The 15191-nt window shown below is 43.4% G+C and overlaps 1 protein-coding gene across 7 annotated transcripts in view; it reads left to right on the plus strand.

Moving 5' to 3' along the window:
* CADM3 (cell adhesion molecule 3) overlaps window positions 1–15191 on the plus strand; it is a 412410-nt gene that overhangs the window by 335376 nt on the left and 61843 nt on the right. For all 7 annotated transcript variants that reach the window (XM_044272036.1, XM_044272031.1, XM_044272034.1 and 4 more), the window contains one exon: window positions 3782–3952. In XM_044272036.1, the coding sequence (XP_044127971.1) occupies window positions 3782–3952 (171 nt within the window). The remainder of the gene's footprint in view (window positions 1–3781; window positions 3953–15191) is intronic.

Here is a 15191-nt window from a genome sequence, read left to right on the forward strand (position 1 = left end):
AACCATGCCACTGTGTATCCATCACACAACCAGGACTGACTCTTACACACTGATGGTTCTTTTTGAAATCATAATAACCTTTTAACAGATGAATACCTGAAGCATTGTAAATCTTTAGCATTACACGGCAGGGTATGCAAACATAGTTCTGGAATAGAGATGAAGACTCAAAGTAAATGATGCCTTCTTGAATGTCTCTGCTGCTCGTTGACAGATGACATTTTGAAGATGTCTTTACTAGATCTGATCTCTTTATTTTCCATGTTTGGCTAGGGTTGTGTAGAGCAGTCTGAATGCTTCTGCAAAGCATTGATTAGTTTGTCTTGAAGGCCTAACCAGGAACTCAGCAGCAAGTACAGTGGATATAAAAAGTGTACACACCCCTGTTAAAATGTCAGGTTTCTGAGACGAAGATGAATCATTTCAGAACTTTTTCCACCTTTAATGTGACCTATAAACTGTACAACTCAATTGAAAAACAAACTGAAATCTTTTAGGTAGAGGGAAGAAAAAATATAAAAATAAAATAATGTGGTTGCATAAGTGTGCACACCCTTAAACTAATATTTTGTTGAAGCACCTTTTGATTTCATTACATCACTCAGTCTTTTTGGGTATGAGTCTATCAGCATGGCACATTTTGACTTGGCAAGACTTGCCCACTCTTCTTTGCAAAAACACTCCAAATCTGTCAGATTGCGAGGGGCATCTCCTGTGCACAGCCCTCTTCAGATCACCCCACAGATTTTCAATCGGATTCAGGTCTGGGCTCTGGCTGGGCCATTCCAAAACTTTAATCTTCTTCTGGTGAAGCCATTCCTTTGTTGATTTGGATGTATGCTTTGGGTCGTTGTCATGCTGAAAGATGAAGTTCCTCTTCATGTTCAGCTTTCTAGCAGAAGCCTGAAGGTTTTATGCGAATATTGACTGGTATTTGGAACTGTTCATAATTCCCTCTAGCTTAACTAAGGCCCCAGTTCCAGCTGAAGAAAAACAGCCCCTTGGCATGATGCTGCCACCACCATGCTTCACTGTGGGTATGATGTTCTTTTGGTGATGTGCAGTGTTGTTTTTGGGCCAAACGTATCTTTTGGAATTATGGCCAAAAAGTTCAACCTTGGTTTCATCAGACCATAACACCTTTTCCCACATGCTTTTGGGAGACTTCAGATGTGTTTTTGCAAAATGTAGCCTGGCTTGGATGTTTTTCTTGATAAGAAAATGCTTTCATCTTGCCACTCTACCCCATAGCCCAGACATATGAAGAATACAGGAGATTGTTGTCACATGTGCCACACAGCCAGTACTTGCCAGATATTCCTGCAGCTCCTTTAATGTTGCTGTAGGCCTCTTGGTAGCCTCCCAGACCAGTTTTCTTCTCGTCTTTTCATCAATTTTGGAGGGACGTCTAGTTCTTGGTAATGTCACTGTTATGCCATATTTTCTCCACTTGATGATGACTGTCTTCACTGTGTTCCATGGTTTATCTAATGCCTTGGAAATTCCTTTGTCCCCTTCTCCTAACTGATACCTTCTAACGATGAGATCCCTCTGATGCTTTGAAAGCTCTCTGTGGACCATGGCTTTTTCTGTGGGATGTGACTAAGAAAATTTCAGGAAAGACCAACTAGAGCAGCTGAACTTTATTTGGGGTTAATCAGAGGCACTTTACATGATGGCAGGTGTATGCTGACTCCTATTTAACAGGATTCTGAATGTGATTGCTTATTTCTGAACACAGCTACATCCCCAGTTATACAGCCATTATTATTTTAGTGTTTTTTTGTTTCTTCCCTCCACCTAAAAGATTTCAGTTTGTTTTTCAATTGAGTGGTACTGTTTATAGGTCACATTAAAGGTGTAAAAAATTCTGAAATGATTGATCTTTGTCTTATTTTTTTACAGCATCAGAAACCTGACATTTTAACAGGGGTGTGTTGACTTTTTATATCCACTGTATATCATGGGGTATTTCTTCTAGGTTCTTAGCTGGTGGCTACAAGCAGTGGGATGCAGATACTGAGGAGCTATTGTTCTTTCACAGAGCTCCCCAGGAAACTCAGAATAGGACAGAACGGCAGGTGTCATCTTCATGCTGTATTTATGAACATTTCAATTTTAGTGTTAGTTGCCCTTTGATGTTAGTCTGAAAACATCTCTGCAGAACCACAGTGCACGTCCTTGTACTTCTGAAGATCAAAGGCTCAGTATTCAGCCATTCCTTAAAACAAAGTGACTAGCTAATATTTTTTCTTACACAACTGTAATTCTGATCTGGAACTCAGAGAATCAGTCATCAAAGCAGACAAATCTTGCAAAATGTTTTCAAAACACAGTTATGGGAATAGGTCCAAGATGGACCCACAACTAATGAGGGGTTTTCTGGAGATGAATTTAAAATGGCCACAAGCAACCAGTCCTAGAATGTGAGTAGGACTGGTTGCCTCGACCAGCAGAGCTGCCTAGTGAGTGAGGGTGAGGCTTCACTACGCTCTGCATGTACTACATATTGGTGAGTTCTCCTGTCAGACTGCTCAGCCATGGTGACATTTCATAGGCAGGATCACATTATTACCATCTATTGTAGAGCAGTGCAGAGCGGCCACACATTGTCACCACCATCTAAATCAGCAGAAAATAAATATTTAGTTAGATAGGATAGCTCATGGGTTTAGGGTAGAGTCTGAGTTAATATCTGAAACCCTGGTGATCTAGAGGGTTAATGTCTATTTTCCTGGTGGTCTATAGCATAGAAGGGGTTATGGACTATTAATGATGGTCTGACACGAAGGAAGAGAGTCTAGTGCAAAGAAAATGGTATATGACACTCTACCTGGTGGTCTAGGGCAGTAAAGAAGTTAATGACACCCCCCTGGAAGTTAAGGCAGTAAAGAAGTTTCTCTCTGCATCTGTGGTGCTCTAGGAATAAGAAGGGAAACAGAAAAGGTCATTATCCTTGGTGGTTTAAGGCAGAGAAAGGTTTTATGCTAGTATCCCTGGTAGTTTGGTCTAGAGAAAATGTGCATCTCAAAAGCCTCGGTGATGTAGGGCAGAGAAAGGGTTGATGCCAGTATTCCTGGCATTCGAATGAATCTGTAAGGAAAAAAATTTAGACTTTGATTTCTGGGTCAGATTTGACCAGGTTGAAAACTGTATGTTGTCTATATTGTTCTCCTTAAGTGTGGTTCCGCCAACACCAAGAATATATTGCTCAAGGTTGATCCCTCGGTGGTAATATGCTCGGGAATACACCTTTATACCGGAAATCTTGGCTCTTTTGGAATTTCCTGTTACCATGGGTCTTCCTATTACTGAAAACTAGAGAGAGATCTGGTAGCTACCACCTTTCCCTGAACTTACATACAGTAAATATAGGATGTCCCAAAGGACACCTGATCAACATTCTCTGGTAATGAGATAGATGATGAGATTGACCAATAGCTCTGCAAGATGTCTTCTCAGGCAAAACCCCTGCCATAGTTTGTTCATTCTCAGGGTCCGTTCGATTGTTGGTGGGTTAGATCTTTCACAAGGTATCATGGTAATGATGTTGGAAACATCTGCAGATTTTTTTGTGGGCAACTGATTTACAGTGAAACTTGTTTGACCCAAAACTGTATTAAAAAGGAGTCATCTAGGAGATGGTCATCTCAAAGAGATGCTTAATATATGGTAAAAATCTAGTCTAGATAAGGGAGTGGTCTTCTCAAAGAAGTGAACTTCAGGAGAGGTTTCTGAATTAGAAATTACTTACATTTTACTTTCTTCTATCTTCCTTTAGGAGCTCGAAACTCTGAAACAAGGGATCCTAACGGCAAAACCTTCACTGTCGTGAGTCTCATTAGCTTCCCTGTGACCAAAGCAGATGACCAGGCAGAGATAACTTGCACTGTGGGCCACGAGTCAATGCCTAATACCTTCAAATCCTCCAGCCAGAGGCTCCAGGTTCTATGTAAGTTCTAAGCTTTTTGTGTTTTTATGACTAAATTCTTGAATTTAACGTGTTCCTTGCACATGAGGTTTTATGGGTTTCTCATCATCTGTCTGGCAGCATAGACTAATCAGTAGAGATAAGCAAATGGATTGTAAACCAATTGCATTTGGTCCGAATTTTGTAAAAAATTTTGGTTGATTAGAGTCTTTGGTGATTTGGGTGAAAAAAAAGTGAGAAACAAGAAAAACAATATGATCTCAGAGTGTCCTAACAACATATTCAGGCCAATATTGGCCATATTCAGGCCAATTAGAGTATTTCGAATTCAGGCAAAATCGGTTTTGACCCGAATTGAAACAATCGACTGATTTGATTGAATCTAACCCGTATCAAATTTTGAGTGATTTGCTCATCTCTACTAATCAGAAAAAGGTTTGTGATAGGCACTGGATAGAAAATATAAAAAAGAACGTACCACCAGTACAAGCTCTATCTGTTCTAATTAAGGTCTAAGGTAGCTAGTTATGGTTTTACACATGGAGGGAATTTATCATGCCCTGCACTCCAGAATTTTGCCTTCAAAAAGTCAAAATAGGGCTTTGCCAGTTTTTGGGCTAATTTGCCTAAAAAGTTTGCAACTTTTTTCACTACTCACTCCAGTTTTGAAAAGTAGGTGGGAAAGAGGACGTGGTTAGCCTGTCCAGCTGATTGATGCCCTGATTTATTAACTGCAACTTTTTAAAAAGTCACAAAAATGGTCTCAATCTCACGACTTAGAAAGTGGAGTAACATCTAGAGTCGTAAGTGATAGACTTAAAGATGCACCAGATGTATCAAAGATCATGGGACATTTTATAAATTTTTGTGCAAATTACGGTATCGCAGATTCCTGAAGAACTGAGAGGTCGGCCCATCTGGGTCATCGATGGCAATTCACTATGATACGTCATCAATGTCCATTAGGTGTAGGTCCCAGCTGTGGGACCAGCTACTATCTCCAGAAAGAGGCTTCCTAAGTAAACAGAGAGCAGCCGCACATGCACAGCCACCCTCCACTCACCGCCATGGGAGTTTCAAAAATATCCAAGCGGCAGCTTGGCCATTTCCTTCGAAACTTCCCTAGTGATGAATGGAGAGCACGGTGTGGTCTCCTTCACTTTGGAGACCCTGTTCTGGAGATAGGAGCATGTTACATACAGTAGATCCTAGCAATGTTCCTGATGGGCCAATCTCCCAAAGTTTTTAATTTTTGGCATCTTTGCCATGTTTTGTGCATTTTTGTGTGTATTTTTTGTGCAGCAACCAGTTTTTTTTATAGTCTATAGTGCATTATGATAAGCTTACAGAGTTTTTATGTCATTTTTTCTTACTTTTGCATGTTGTTTTTCTTTTTTTTACAAACAGCCATAAAAAAGTTTTAAAAGCTGCAAAAAAAATCACACAAATAACAATTTTCCCCAAAAAATTAGAAAACATTTCTTTACAGAACTCACCAGTTCTGCATTACCCATTTACTGATGTAGTGTTTCCCAATTCAGGTCTTTAAAGGGGTTGTCTGAAATGAAAATTGAAGGGTCTATTTTTTTTTTCCCAAAATTACCACCACTCATGTTCATGATTTGTGCATTGTCTTGCAGCTGAAAGTGATCCCAAGGTATAGGACAATACCAGTTATCGCCGCATAGTCAAGAGTGACAGTTTTTCTTTTATCTCAGACAACCCCTTTAGGGAGATTTATAAGGATTAGAAAAGTGGTCTGTTTCTAGTTTTAATTTTCAAAAACATTGCCACCCTTGTTTATAGGCTGTGTCTGGTATTGCAGCTTAAATGTCAAGTGGTCTGGACTGCAATACCAGATACAGCCTATAGTCATGGGAGGCGCTGATGGGTTATCTTAAAGAAGGTGTCCACAAGACAGCTGTTCCTTATAGGGACGTGTTTACCAGATGACTAATGGCCAGATGGCAGACTTGCCGCGTCTGAGGTTTAGCTGTGCTTGCATCTCTCAGTTCTCAGTATAATTAGGAGATGGAATAGACCATTGAACATTATGTCTTACTAATAGCCACCACACACCAGGAGATGTTTAAATTAAGACATTCTCCTCTAGGAATATGTCTTAATTTGCGAAAAATGATTGAATTATGTGAGAATTTTCACCAGTTATTTTTGGCCCTTATAATATCACCTATGATTGGTGATAATTGATGGCATGACCGTGCCATGTATTAGTAAAGTATATAGTACCTCTCATATCGGAGTCTCCATATGCTCTACTAGAGTAGGTCATTGGTGGCCCCCTTTTTGGAGGACTCAGACTAATCACCCATTCATTTGAATGAGGGCCTTGCAATATCACATTTCTCCAGTAGAGGTCACTGCAGGTAAAACATGCACCTGCTCCCAGCAGTAAGAGCTGATTGTGGAAGATCTCAGATTCCAGTTACGATATTAGGACCTGTTTAATCACTCATTCTGGATCTAATATCAGCAGCCACAGAGGTATCAGTTCTTATCTTGACATATATAAGATGCTAAATGCTCTGCGGCAGCAAACTTTAATTTCACTTTCAGTGACTTTTATATCATGATAGGATGTCAAAAATGAAAATCCAATATAATATAGTACATGACAGTCTCTTTTTCAACAAAGCAAGAACCAGCCCTATATCTCATATGGATCCAGAGATCTCCCCAATTATTGCTGCAATTAATTTGCTAAATTTTTTTCAAGCTGGCAGCTCTGGGGCGTGTCCTTTCTCAGGGGGTGTATCCTTTCGGCTGCAGCTCTCTCCCTATCACAGCTCATCAGAAGTGTTCTTTCTGCTGCAGCTCTTTCCCTATCACAGCCCAGGGTGTGTGTCCTTTCTGCTGCAGGCCTCTCCCTATCACAGCTCATCAGGAGTGTCCTTTCTGCTTCAGCTCTCTCCCTATCACAGCTCATCAGGAGTGTCCTTTCTGCTGCAGCTCTCCCCCTATCACAGCTCATCAGGAGTGTCCTTTCTGCTGCAGCTCTCTCTCTATCACAGCTTAGGGGCACGTCTCTCTCCCTATCACAGCTTAGGGGCATGTCCTTTCTGCTGCAGATCTCTCCCCACATCACAGCTCATCAAGAGTGTTCTTTCTGCTGCAACTCTCTCCCTGTCACAGCTCATCAGGAGTGTCTTTTCTGCTGCAGCTTTCTCCCTATCACAGCTCATCAGGAGTGTCCTTTCTGCTGAAGCTCTCTCCCTATCACAGCTCACCAGGAGTCTTCTTTCTGCTGCAGCTCTTTCCCTATCACAGCTCAAGGGCATGTCCTTTCTGCTGCAGGTCTCTCCCTATCACAGCTCATCAGGAGTGTCCTTTCTGCTGCAGCTCTCTCCCTATCACAGCTCATCAGGAGTGTCCTTTCTGCTGCAGCTCTCTCCCTATCACAGCTCATCAGGAGTGTCCTTTATGCTGCAGCTCTCTCTCTATCACAGCTTAGGGGCATGTCTCTCTCCCTATTACAGCTTAGGGGCATGTCCTTTCTGCTGCAGATCTCTCCCCACATCACAGCTCATCAAGAGTGTTCTTTCTGCTGCAACTCTCTCCCTATCACAGCTCATCAGGAGTGTCCTTTCTGCTGAAGCTCTCTCCCTATCACAGCTCACCAGGAGTCTTCTTTCTGCTGCAGCTCTCTCCCTATCACAGCTCACCAGGAGTCTTCTTTCTGCTGCAGCTCTCTCCCTATCACAGCTCACCAGGAGTCTTCTTTCTGCTGCAGCTCTCTCCCTATCACAGCTCACCAGGAGTCTTCTTTCTGCTGCAGCTCTCTCCCTATCACAGCTCACCAGGAGTCTTCTTTCTGCTGCAGCTCTCTCCCTATCACAGCTCACCAGGAGTCGTCTTTCTGCTGCAGCTCTCTCCCTATCACAGCTCACCAGGAGTCTTCTTTCTGCTGCAGCTCTCTCCCTATCACAGCTCACCAGGAGTCTTCTTTCTGCTGCAGCTCTCTCCCTATCACAGCTCACCAGGAGTCTTCTTTCTGCTGCAGCTCTCTCCCTATCACAGCTCACCAGGAGTCTTCTTTCTGCTGCAGCTCTCTCCCTATCACAGCTCACCAGGAGTCTTCTTTCTGCTGCAGCTCTCTCCCTATCACAGCTCATCAGGAGTGTCCTTTCTGCTGAAGCTCTCTCCCTATCACAGCTCACCAGGAGTCTTCTTTCTGCTGCAGCTCTCTCCCTATCACAGCTCACCAGGAGTCTTCTTTCTGCTGCAGCTCTCTCCCTATCACAGCTCACCAGGAGTCTTCTTTCTGCTGCAGCTCTCTCCCTATCACAGCTCACCAGGAGTCTTCTTTCTGCTGCAGCTCTCTCCCTATCACAGCTCACCAGGAGTCTTCTTTCTGCTGCAGCTCTCTCCCTATCACAGCTCACCAGGAGTCTTCTTTCTGCTGCAGCTCTCTCCCTATCACAGCTCACCAGGAGTCGTCTTTCTGCTGCAGCTCTCTCCCTATCACAGCTCACCAGGAGTCTTCTTTCTGCTGCAGCTCTCTCCCTATCACAGCTCACCAGGAGTCTTCTTTCTGCTGCAGCTCTCTCCCTATCACAGCTCACCAGGAGTCTTCTTTCTGCTGCAGCTCTCTTCCTATCACAGCTCACCAGGAGTCTTCTTTCTGCTGCAGCTCTCTCCCTATCACAGCTCACCAGGAGTCTTCTTTCTGCTGCAGCTCTCTTCCTATCACAGCTCACCAGGAGTCTTCTTTCTGCTGCAGCTCTCTTCCTATCACAGCTCACCAGGAGTCTTCTTTCTGCTGCAGCTCTCTCCCTATCACAGCTCACCAGGAGTCTTCTTTCTGCTGCAGCTCTTTCCCTATCACAGCTCGGGGGCATGTCCTTACGGCTGCAGGTCTCTCCACATCACAGCTCATCAGGAGTGTCTTTTCTGCTGCAGCTCTCTCCCTACTCAAGTAAGGGAATGTGTCCTTTCTGCTGTAGCTGTTTCCCTGTCACAGACACAACTTCTAACAGGCGGTAGGGCTGGTGGCAACTGAAGGTTTAAATTGAGCATGTGCGACCACCTCAGTATACTTGAAAAGAAATAAGAAAAATAACAAACAGCAGGTGGCGCTATACAGATTCATTTAATTGAGAGGCTATACTAAATTTTAAATTACATGGAATTACAAAAGTATTCAGATTCAGGTGCTGGTTTGAGAAATGTAGACTATGTTCTGTGGCACAACCCCTTTAAGTGTTAAATAGGAGCTCCTCTCTCCAGGTGAAGGAGAGCACACCGTGCAAGCGCACCCACCCTCCATTCACCACTATGGGAATTTAAAAAATAGTCAAGCACTGGCTTGGCTGCTTCTGGCAGTCCCATAGTAGTGAATGAGGAGGTGCCAAGCATGCGTGGTGCACTCTCCATTCACTTCTGTGGGACTTCCAAAAATAGCCAACGTGGTCTTCTTTACCTCAGAGGCCCCATTCTGGAGATAGTGGGGGGTCCTAGAGGTGGGAGCCGCACCTATCTGACAGCAATATGCCATCAGTGACCAGGTGTTAAGATAAAGTTTGCTACATCTGTGCAGAGAGCTTCTCTCTTTGGAGGACCCGGCCCTTCCATGAATTATGTGGAGAACCCAATTATTTGAATGAAACCGGTGTAATGCCTCATTTCGCCTGTGGAGGCAGTGTTGGGAAATGGAGTACTTCACTAGGTTCCTTTACAGATGACATCTGGTGAATGGGAGTCTCAGCTATAAGATTACCTCTGATCAGCTTTATTTTGGACGACCCTTCTAACCAAAAATGAGTCCAAAATGTGGACCATCCCTTTTGATTGATGCCTGGAAGATTCATTCTGACGGCTGGTGAGAAAACCTGCTGACATCACAGGGGATCGCTCATTAGGTAATCCTATTATAAATGAAGTGACCCCAGCTTGGTGCTACACTCGGAGCATGGTAAAGCCTTCACGTAAAGCCAGTGCAGCCTACAGACATTGAGCTGTCAGATAAGATTTTCGGCTATTTTAGGCCATAGACATAGCTCTTTATCATATTACCTGTGATAATGTAGCTTGCAAAATGGTATCGGCAGTGGGAGAACTGAGCTTTGAAGTTCTGTACCGTTTCCATGGTAACCGCAGCCGTGATTTGTCCAGTCTGCAGAAAAGGAAAGTGTTGTCTAATGGCCAGTATGGCAATTATACCGTATAACGTAAAGGAAAGGATTCTCTTAAAGGGGACCCAACAGTTGTCTGTTTTAGCTCATATTTGTATATCTTATGAGATAGCATCTTTCCTTAGAACTCTGTGATGTGCTGTTCCTCTGTTATTCCTCCTGGAAGTGTTTGAATAAAAGTTGACGAGTGGGTTTAACAATTAGCCTGTGTCATGCTCCACCCCTTCATGACACCTAACACAATATTTGAGCTTTGCCATGGAGTGTTTATTTAAATAACTTACATCTCTTGGATCTGTCCTCAGTTATACCTCCTGGAAATGTATGAATCCCCTTGTCCAGTGGAGATCAGTGCCGTCATATGCATCCTATTGGCAAGCAAATGTTAAAGGGGTTTTCCGGACTACAGATATGGATGACCTATCCTTAGGATTGATTGGTGGGTTTCTAACACCCAGCACCCCCAATGATTAGATGTGTCAGGGCAGCCGCAGCACCAGAAACTATACAGTGTACAGTGCTGGAAGCAGACAGTGCCGCACACTGTGTAGTGGCCATACTGGGGTACTGCAGCTTACCACCAGTATATCAGTATAGTATCAGCCCAAAGCAGAAGATCAGTGGTGGTTCTGGGTGTCGGTGTCACGGAAGGTGTCACGGAAGGTGTTACGGAAAACTAGAAGACACAAATGAAGATCCGACTGACTCTATCCAAAACTAAGGAACCAAAGGGTAAGCCCTGTAACAGCCCTAGCTCTCTCCCTTACTGCTCAGCCTATGCAAAAATCTCTATGGTAGATAATTGCATACCCTCGTTCCTCGACTGTATGACACCTGAACACCCTATAATAGTGAGGGGACATGACCACCGGCTCCCTACATTTAATACGGAGGGAGTCAGGGTCACCTAGGATCAAGCAAACAGGAAAACACAAATAAATGAACAGACTTATCTGTAGAAGCATCAGTTGTAGCATCCAGCATGCGCACACTCCAGGAAGTTGTATAAAGTTGTATGGGAGGGGATTTAAAGGGATGCAATCAGTGCAACTACATGACAGCTGAGAGAGGGAAACGAGATGACAAAACGAAAGCAAAACAAAAGAACCTCAAGCAGGAGGTTCTGAAGAACGTCTGTCAGAGCTTCTCAAATGTCTGGCAGAGACAGTCGGACCCCCATCAATCTGATATTTATGACCTTTCCTCAGGATAGGACATTGATATCTGTTGGCCATAGTACCCCTTTAATGTCCAGTTGTCACGTTACACATGTCCAGTAGGAATAACAGAGGAACAGCCCAGCATGAAAAAAATATTCCAGAATTTAGCAGAGCTGGCAGACAAGTAGTCTCCAGGTTGGAAGCATTTACACCACATTCTGCGCTGTGCGATGTCGAGACCGCGTGAACATCTCCGTTTATTTCATTTGGCTGAACATTATGCATTTTCTGGCTAATTGGACGAACTGTAAAGTTCGCTAATTTAATTGAACATGACATTCCAAAAACTGATCGTCTGAAGACGTTCTCGCGAAGACCTTTACTGTTAAAGAGGGGAAAAAAAAATGTAAAGACTTGAGATCCCGGAAGAACGATATGGGCGCTCTTCTCAATTAGCGCAGACCGACCAAGAAGCCTATACATCCCACAGTTTAAAAAAATTAGCTGAACTTCGTCAAGAAATTCGATTTGTTACAAATTACTACTCAGGTGCGATGACTGAGAAGGGCGATTGCGCCCCCTCGTTATTTAACCCCTCAGATGCCGCCTTCAACACTGATCGCAGCATCTGAGGCTCGGATTCAGGTGCACAGGGGTTAATCTGGGGTTAAATAAAAAAATTATAATTATAGTCACTTCATCCACTTGATCGAAGGGGGAGCCGTCCGCTTCGGTCTTGATTGAGAAAAAAACCTGCAGCGAGTGTGATGACGTCATCACTGGCCATGCACATGATGACATGGTGACATCATTACGTCTCCGCGCGCGCCCTGCGTGATCACGTGGTGACGTCTTCATGCTCACCGCAGGTCCTTGGGTATTCTTCAATCAAGACAGGAGCGGACAGCCTCTCCGCGATCAAGCAGATGAGGTGACTATAATTTTTAAATTTCTGCCACCATTTTAGGAAAAATTGATTCGTTACCACGAAGCACGAGGAAATTCAGATTCATGGCGATTCCTGATCGGATTCCACTTTGGATGCTTCGATTAACTCAACACTAATCCTATACAAAAGGCATGGCTAAAAATTGGTCCTCTGTTCCTCCATAGATGGTCCATTTACTACTATAATATTGATGGCCATTGGAAGCCACTAAAATTCTAATCCAGACCCTAATAATTTCCCACCTAGATTACTGTAACTCACTACTAGCCTTCAACCACAACAGACCAGCTCTGTTTTGGTACCACCATGAAGCCAGACTTATCCTTCTGTCTTGAGGCCACTACCAGGTTCTTGTACAATAAATTTGTCTCTCCTACCAGTTACAAAGCTCCACCGTGCAGTACCATCATCCAGCCTCCACTCTCATCTTCATCTACAAACCCACTTGTGACTCATCCTTCTCATTACATCTTCTCAATCCTATCTGCAGGACTTCTGCTGTTCTGCAACCTCCCTGATACACACTGCTAGCTCCAAATTTTTAAGCATTCCTCAAAACCTTTATTTTTATTTTTTTCAAAGAGACCCATGTCACATAGACGTAGTCCACCTGACCCGGTCACCGATTTCTAAATGCCACCCACTTTGCACATTATATGCACCTTCAATTTTGTTTGTCTAAGAAGGATTGGTCCTTTCATTCTGTTAGAAATTTAGCTTTTATTTTTTATTAAAGCTTAAAAAATTGCTTGCCCATTAATTAATAGAAATTACCTTTTATTTTTTATTAAAGCTTAAAAAATTGCTTGCCCATTAATTAAAGGGGCTGTCCATCTGGCAATTAAAAAAATTAATAAATGTCCAAATGTTGTAAAAAAAAAAGTCTCAAAAAGTAATACTCAACAGTCAACAGTCTACTGATGCTTCCATTCTGCCTCTTCCTGGGTCCTCTGATGGTCTCTAATTTCTGGTCCCTTTTGACACACAGGGAATGTGGTCTCTCAGCCAATCATTAGCCATGACCTGCCACACTTCTTTGTGGAGAGGGACCAGAAGGTAGAGATCATCAAGCAGCAGAGTAGGAAGGACGGTGGATCCATGAGGTTAATTTTACTTTAATGTTAGTGTATTAATATAAGGCAGATGATAGGAATAAAGCAAGCCTCAGGATGATGAAGGAACATGTTTAGTATTGTGGGCTGGAATTTTGTGGGCAGTCGGAAGTATGATGAAAGACAACAGAAACATGAAGTGAACACAGTCAGAGAGGTAATCAGGCAACACACAGAAGGAAGGCTCAGCAGAGCCACAGTTCATAACTGTGGAATATCAGAGTTGAATTCATAGCTGTAAAACAGCAGAGCATCATTGAGTTGTTAGTATGGAATAGCAGAGTTTAATTCATAACTGTAAAACAGCAGAGCAATGTTGAGTTGTTAGTGTGGAATGGCAGAGTTGCAGGACATGGGACCAGGGTCAAAACCAGGAGCAGACTTGGAACTTGGTGATAAGAAAGAGAATCCACAAGGACACAGACAGGAGTTGCAGGACACGGGACCAGGGTCAAAACCAGTAGCAGACTTGGAACTTTGTGATAAGAAAGAGAATCCACAAGGAACACAGACAGGAGTTGCAGGACACGGGACCAGGGTCAAAACCAGTAGCAGACTTGGAACTTGGTGATAAGAAAGAGAATCCACAAGGACACAGACAGGATCGGAACCCAGAGCAATAATTTGGACAGCGCATTATACCAGGAAAGAGATAATTATAACTTTGGTGGGGAATCATAGTTTCGCTGAGTAATTGAAACAAGAACTCAGGGCATAGCAGAGTTGAATGTCAACCAGAATAGCAAAGGTGAATTTGCAGAGCCGGCCCGAACAAGCCATCTGGATCAAAAGCTATGTAGCAACAGAGCAGTTTGCCACACTTTTTTAGGCTTCAAGCCTGGGCTTTCATACCCTTTTACTCTCAGGGTTCTTGGGGCATCTGTGAGATATAACGGACTTTTTCTGGTCCCCTTTATCGGAATTCTGCTTGTAAAAATAAACTTTAAAAATTTGGTTGCTAATTTCTGCTGTCAGTGATTCTCCGCCACTCCTTCACACTAAGGCACAATCTCCCGCAGTCCAGCTTATACCCCATCCGTGGCGGTTTGCTGTTATCACTACGTATACTAAATAAAATATTGGACGGTCAGATTGACGTGATAGATTTTGTCTGTTTTTACGATACAGTGTGGCATTTTCCTGCTTTCTCGGATTTGACTGGAATTTGGTTTCAGGCAAGAATCCATCCAACTAGCAACAGAGGAAGGTGTCAGGGGGCCTTGGCTTGTTAGAGACCTGTAAAATCCACGTAAAGCGTGAGATATTACTTTGTGTGTGATTTGACTGTTCTCACCTTCTTCCCTGTTGCCTATCACACGGCGCTGATTATCGGCATGAGTTGGTCAGTTCACCCGCCTCTTTGCCCTATAGGCCATGAGCATGCAGGCAAAGTATATCAGTAACGTGATTAGGACTGGCGCGGGGAGAAAATTGAAGAAGATTGAGATGCAGTGGAACATCTATATCTCATTAATTAGGCTTCTACCCTTCGGCTGTGCGAGCCTATAGTGCTGAACAAGTGCAGTAGGCAAGGGCTTGTAGGTAGAGTCATAGTCTTAGCTGCTCTATGTGCTTCCCTGTCCATGGTTCTGAAGGCAGACACTTTGCCCTGTGTCCTATAGCTGTAGGAGACGTTATTCTTGTACCTAAGAGTTTGCACCCACAGTGCTGAAGTTTTTCCATGTGTCCGATGGGTTCTCCAAGACTACAAGAAAGATGTCTGCTTACTCCCAAAAACAGCTCCACCCCTGTCCACAGTTTGTGTGGTATTGCAGCCCAGCTCTGTTGAAATGAATGGGACTGAACTGTAATACCACAAACAGCCTGTGAAAGTGTGGTGCTGTTTTTGGAAGAAAATTGCTATTTCTTTTTAGTCCTGGAGAACCC

This window comes from Bufo gargarizans, chromosome 11 (assembly GCF_014858855.1).
Source record: "Bufo gargarizans isolate SCDJY-AF-19 chromosome 11, ASM1485885v1, whole genome shotgun sequence".
Lineage (NCBI taxonomy): Eukaryota > Metazoa > Chordata > Amphibia > Anura > Bufonidae > Bufo > Bufo gargarizans.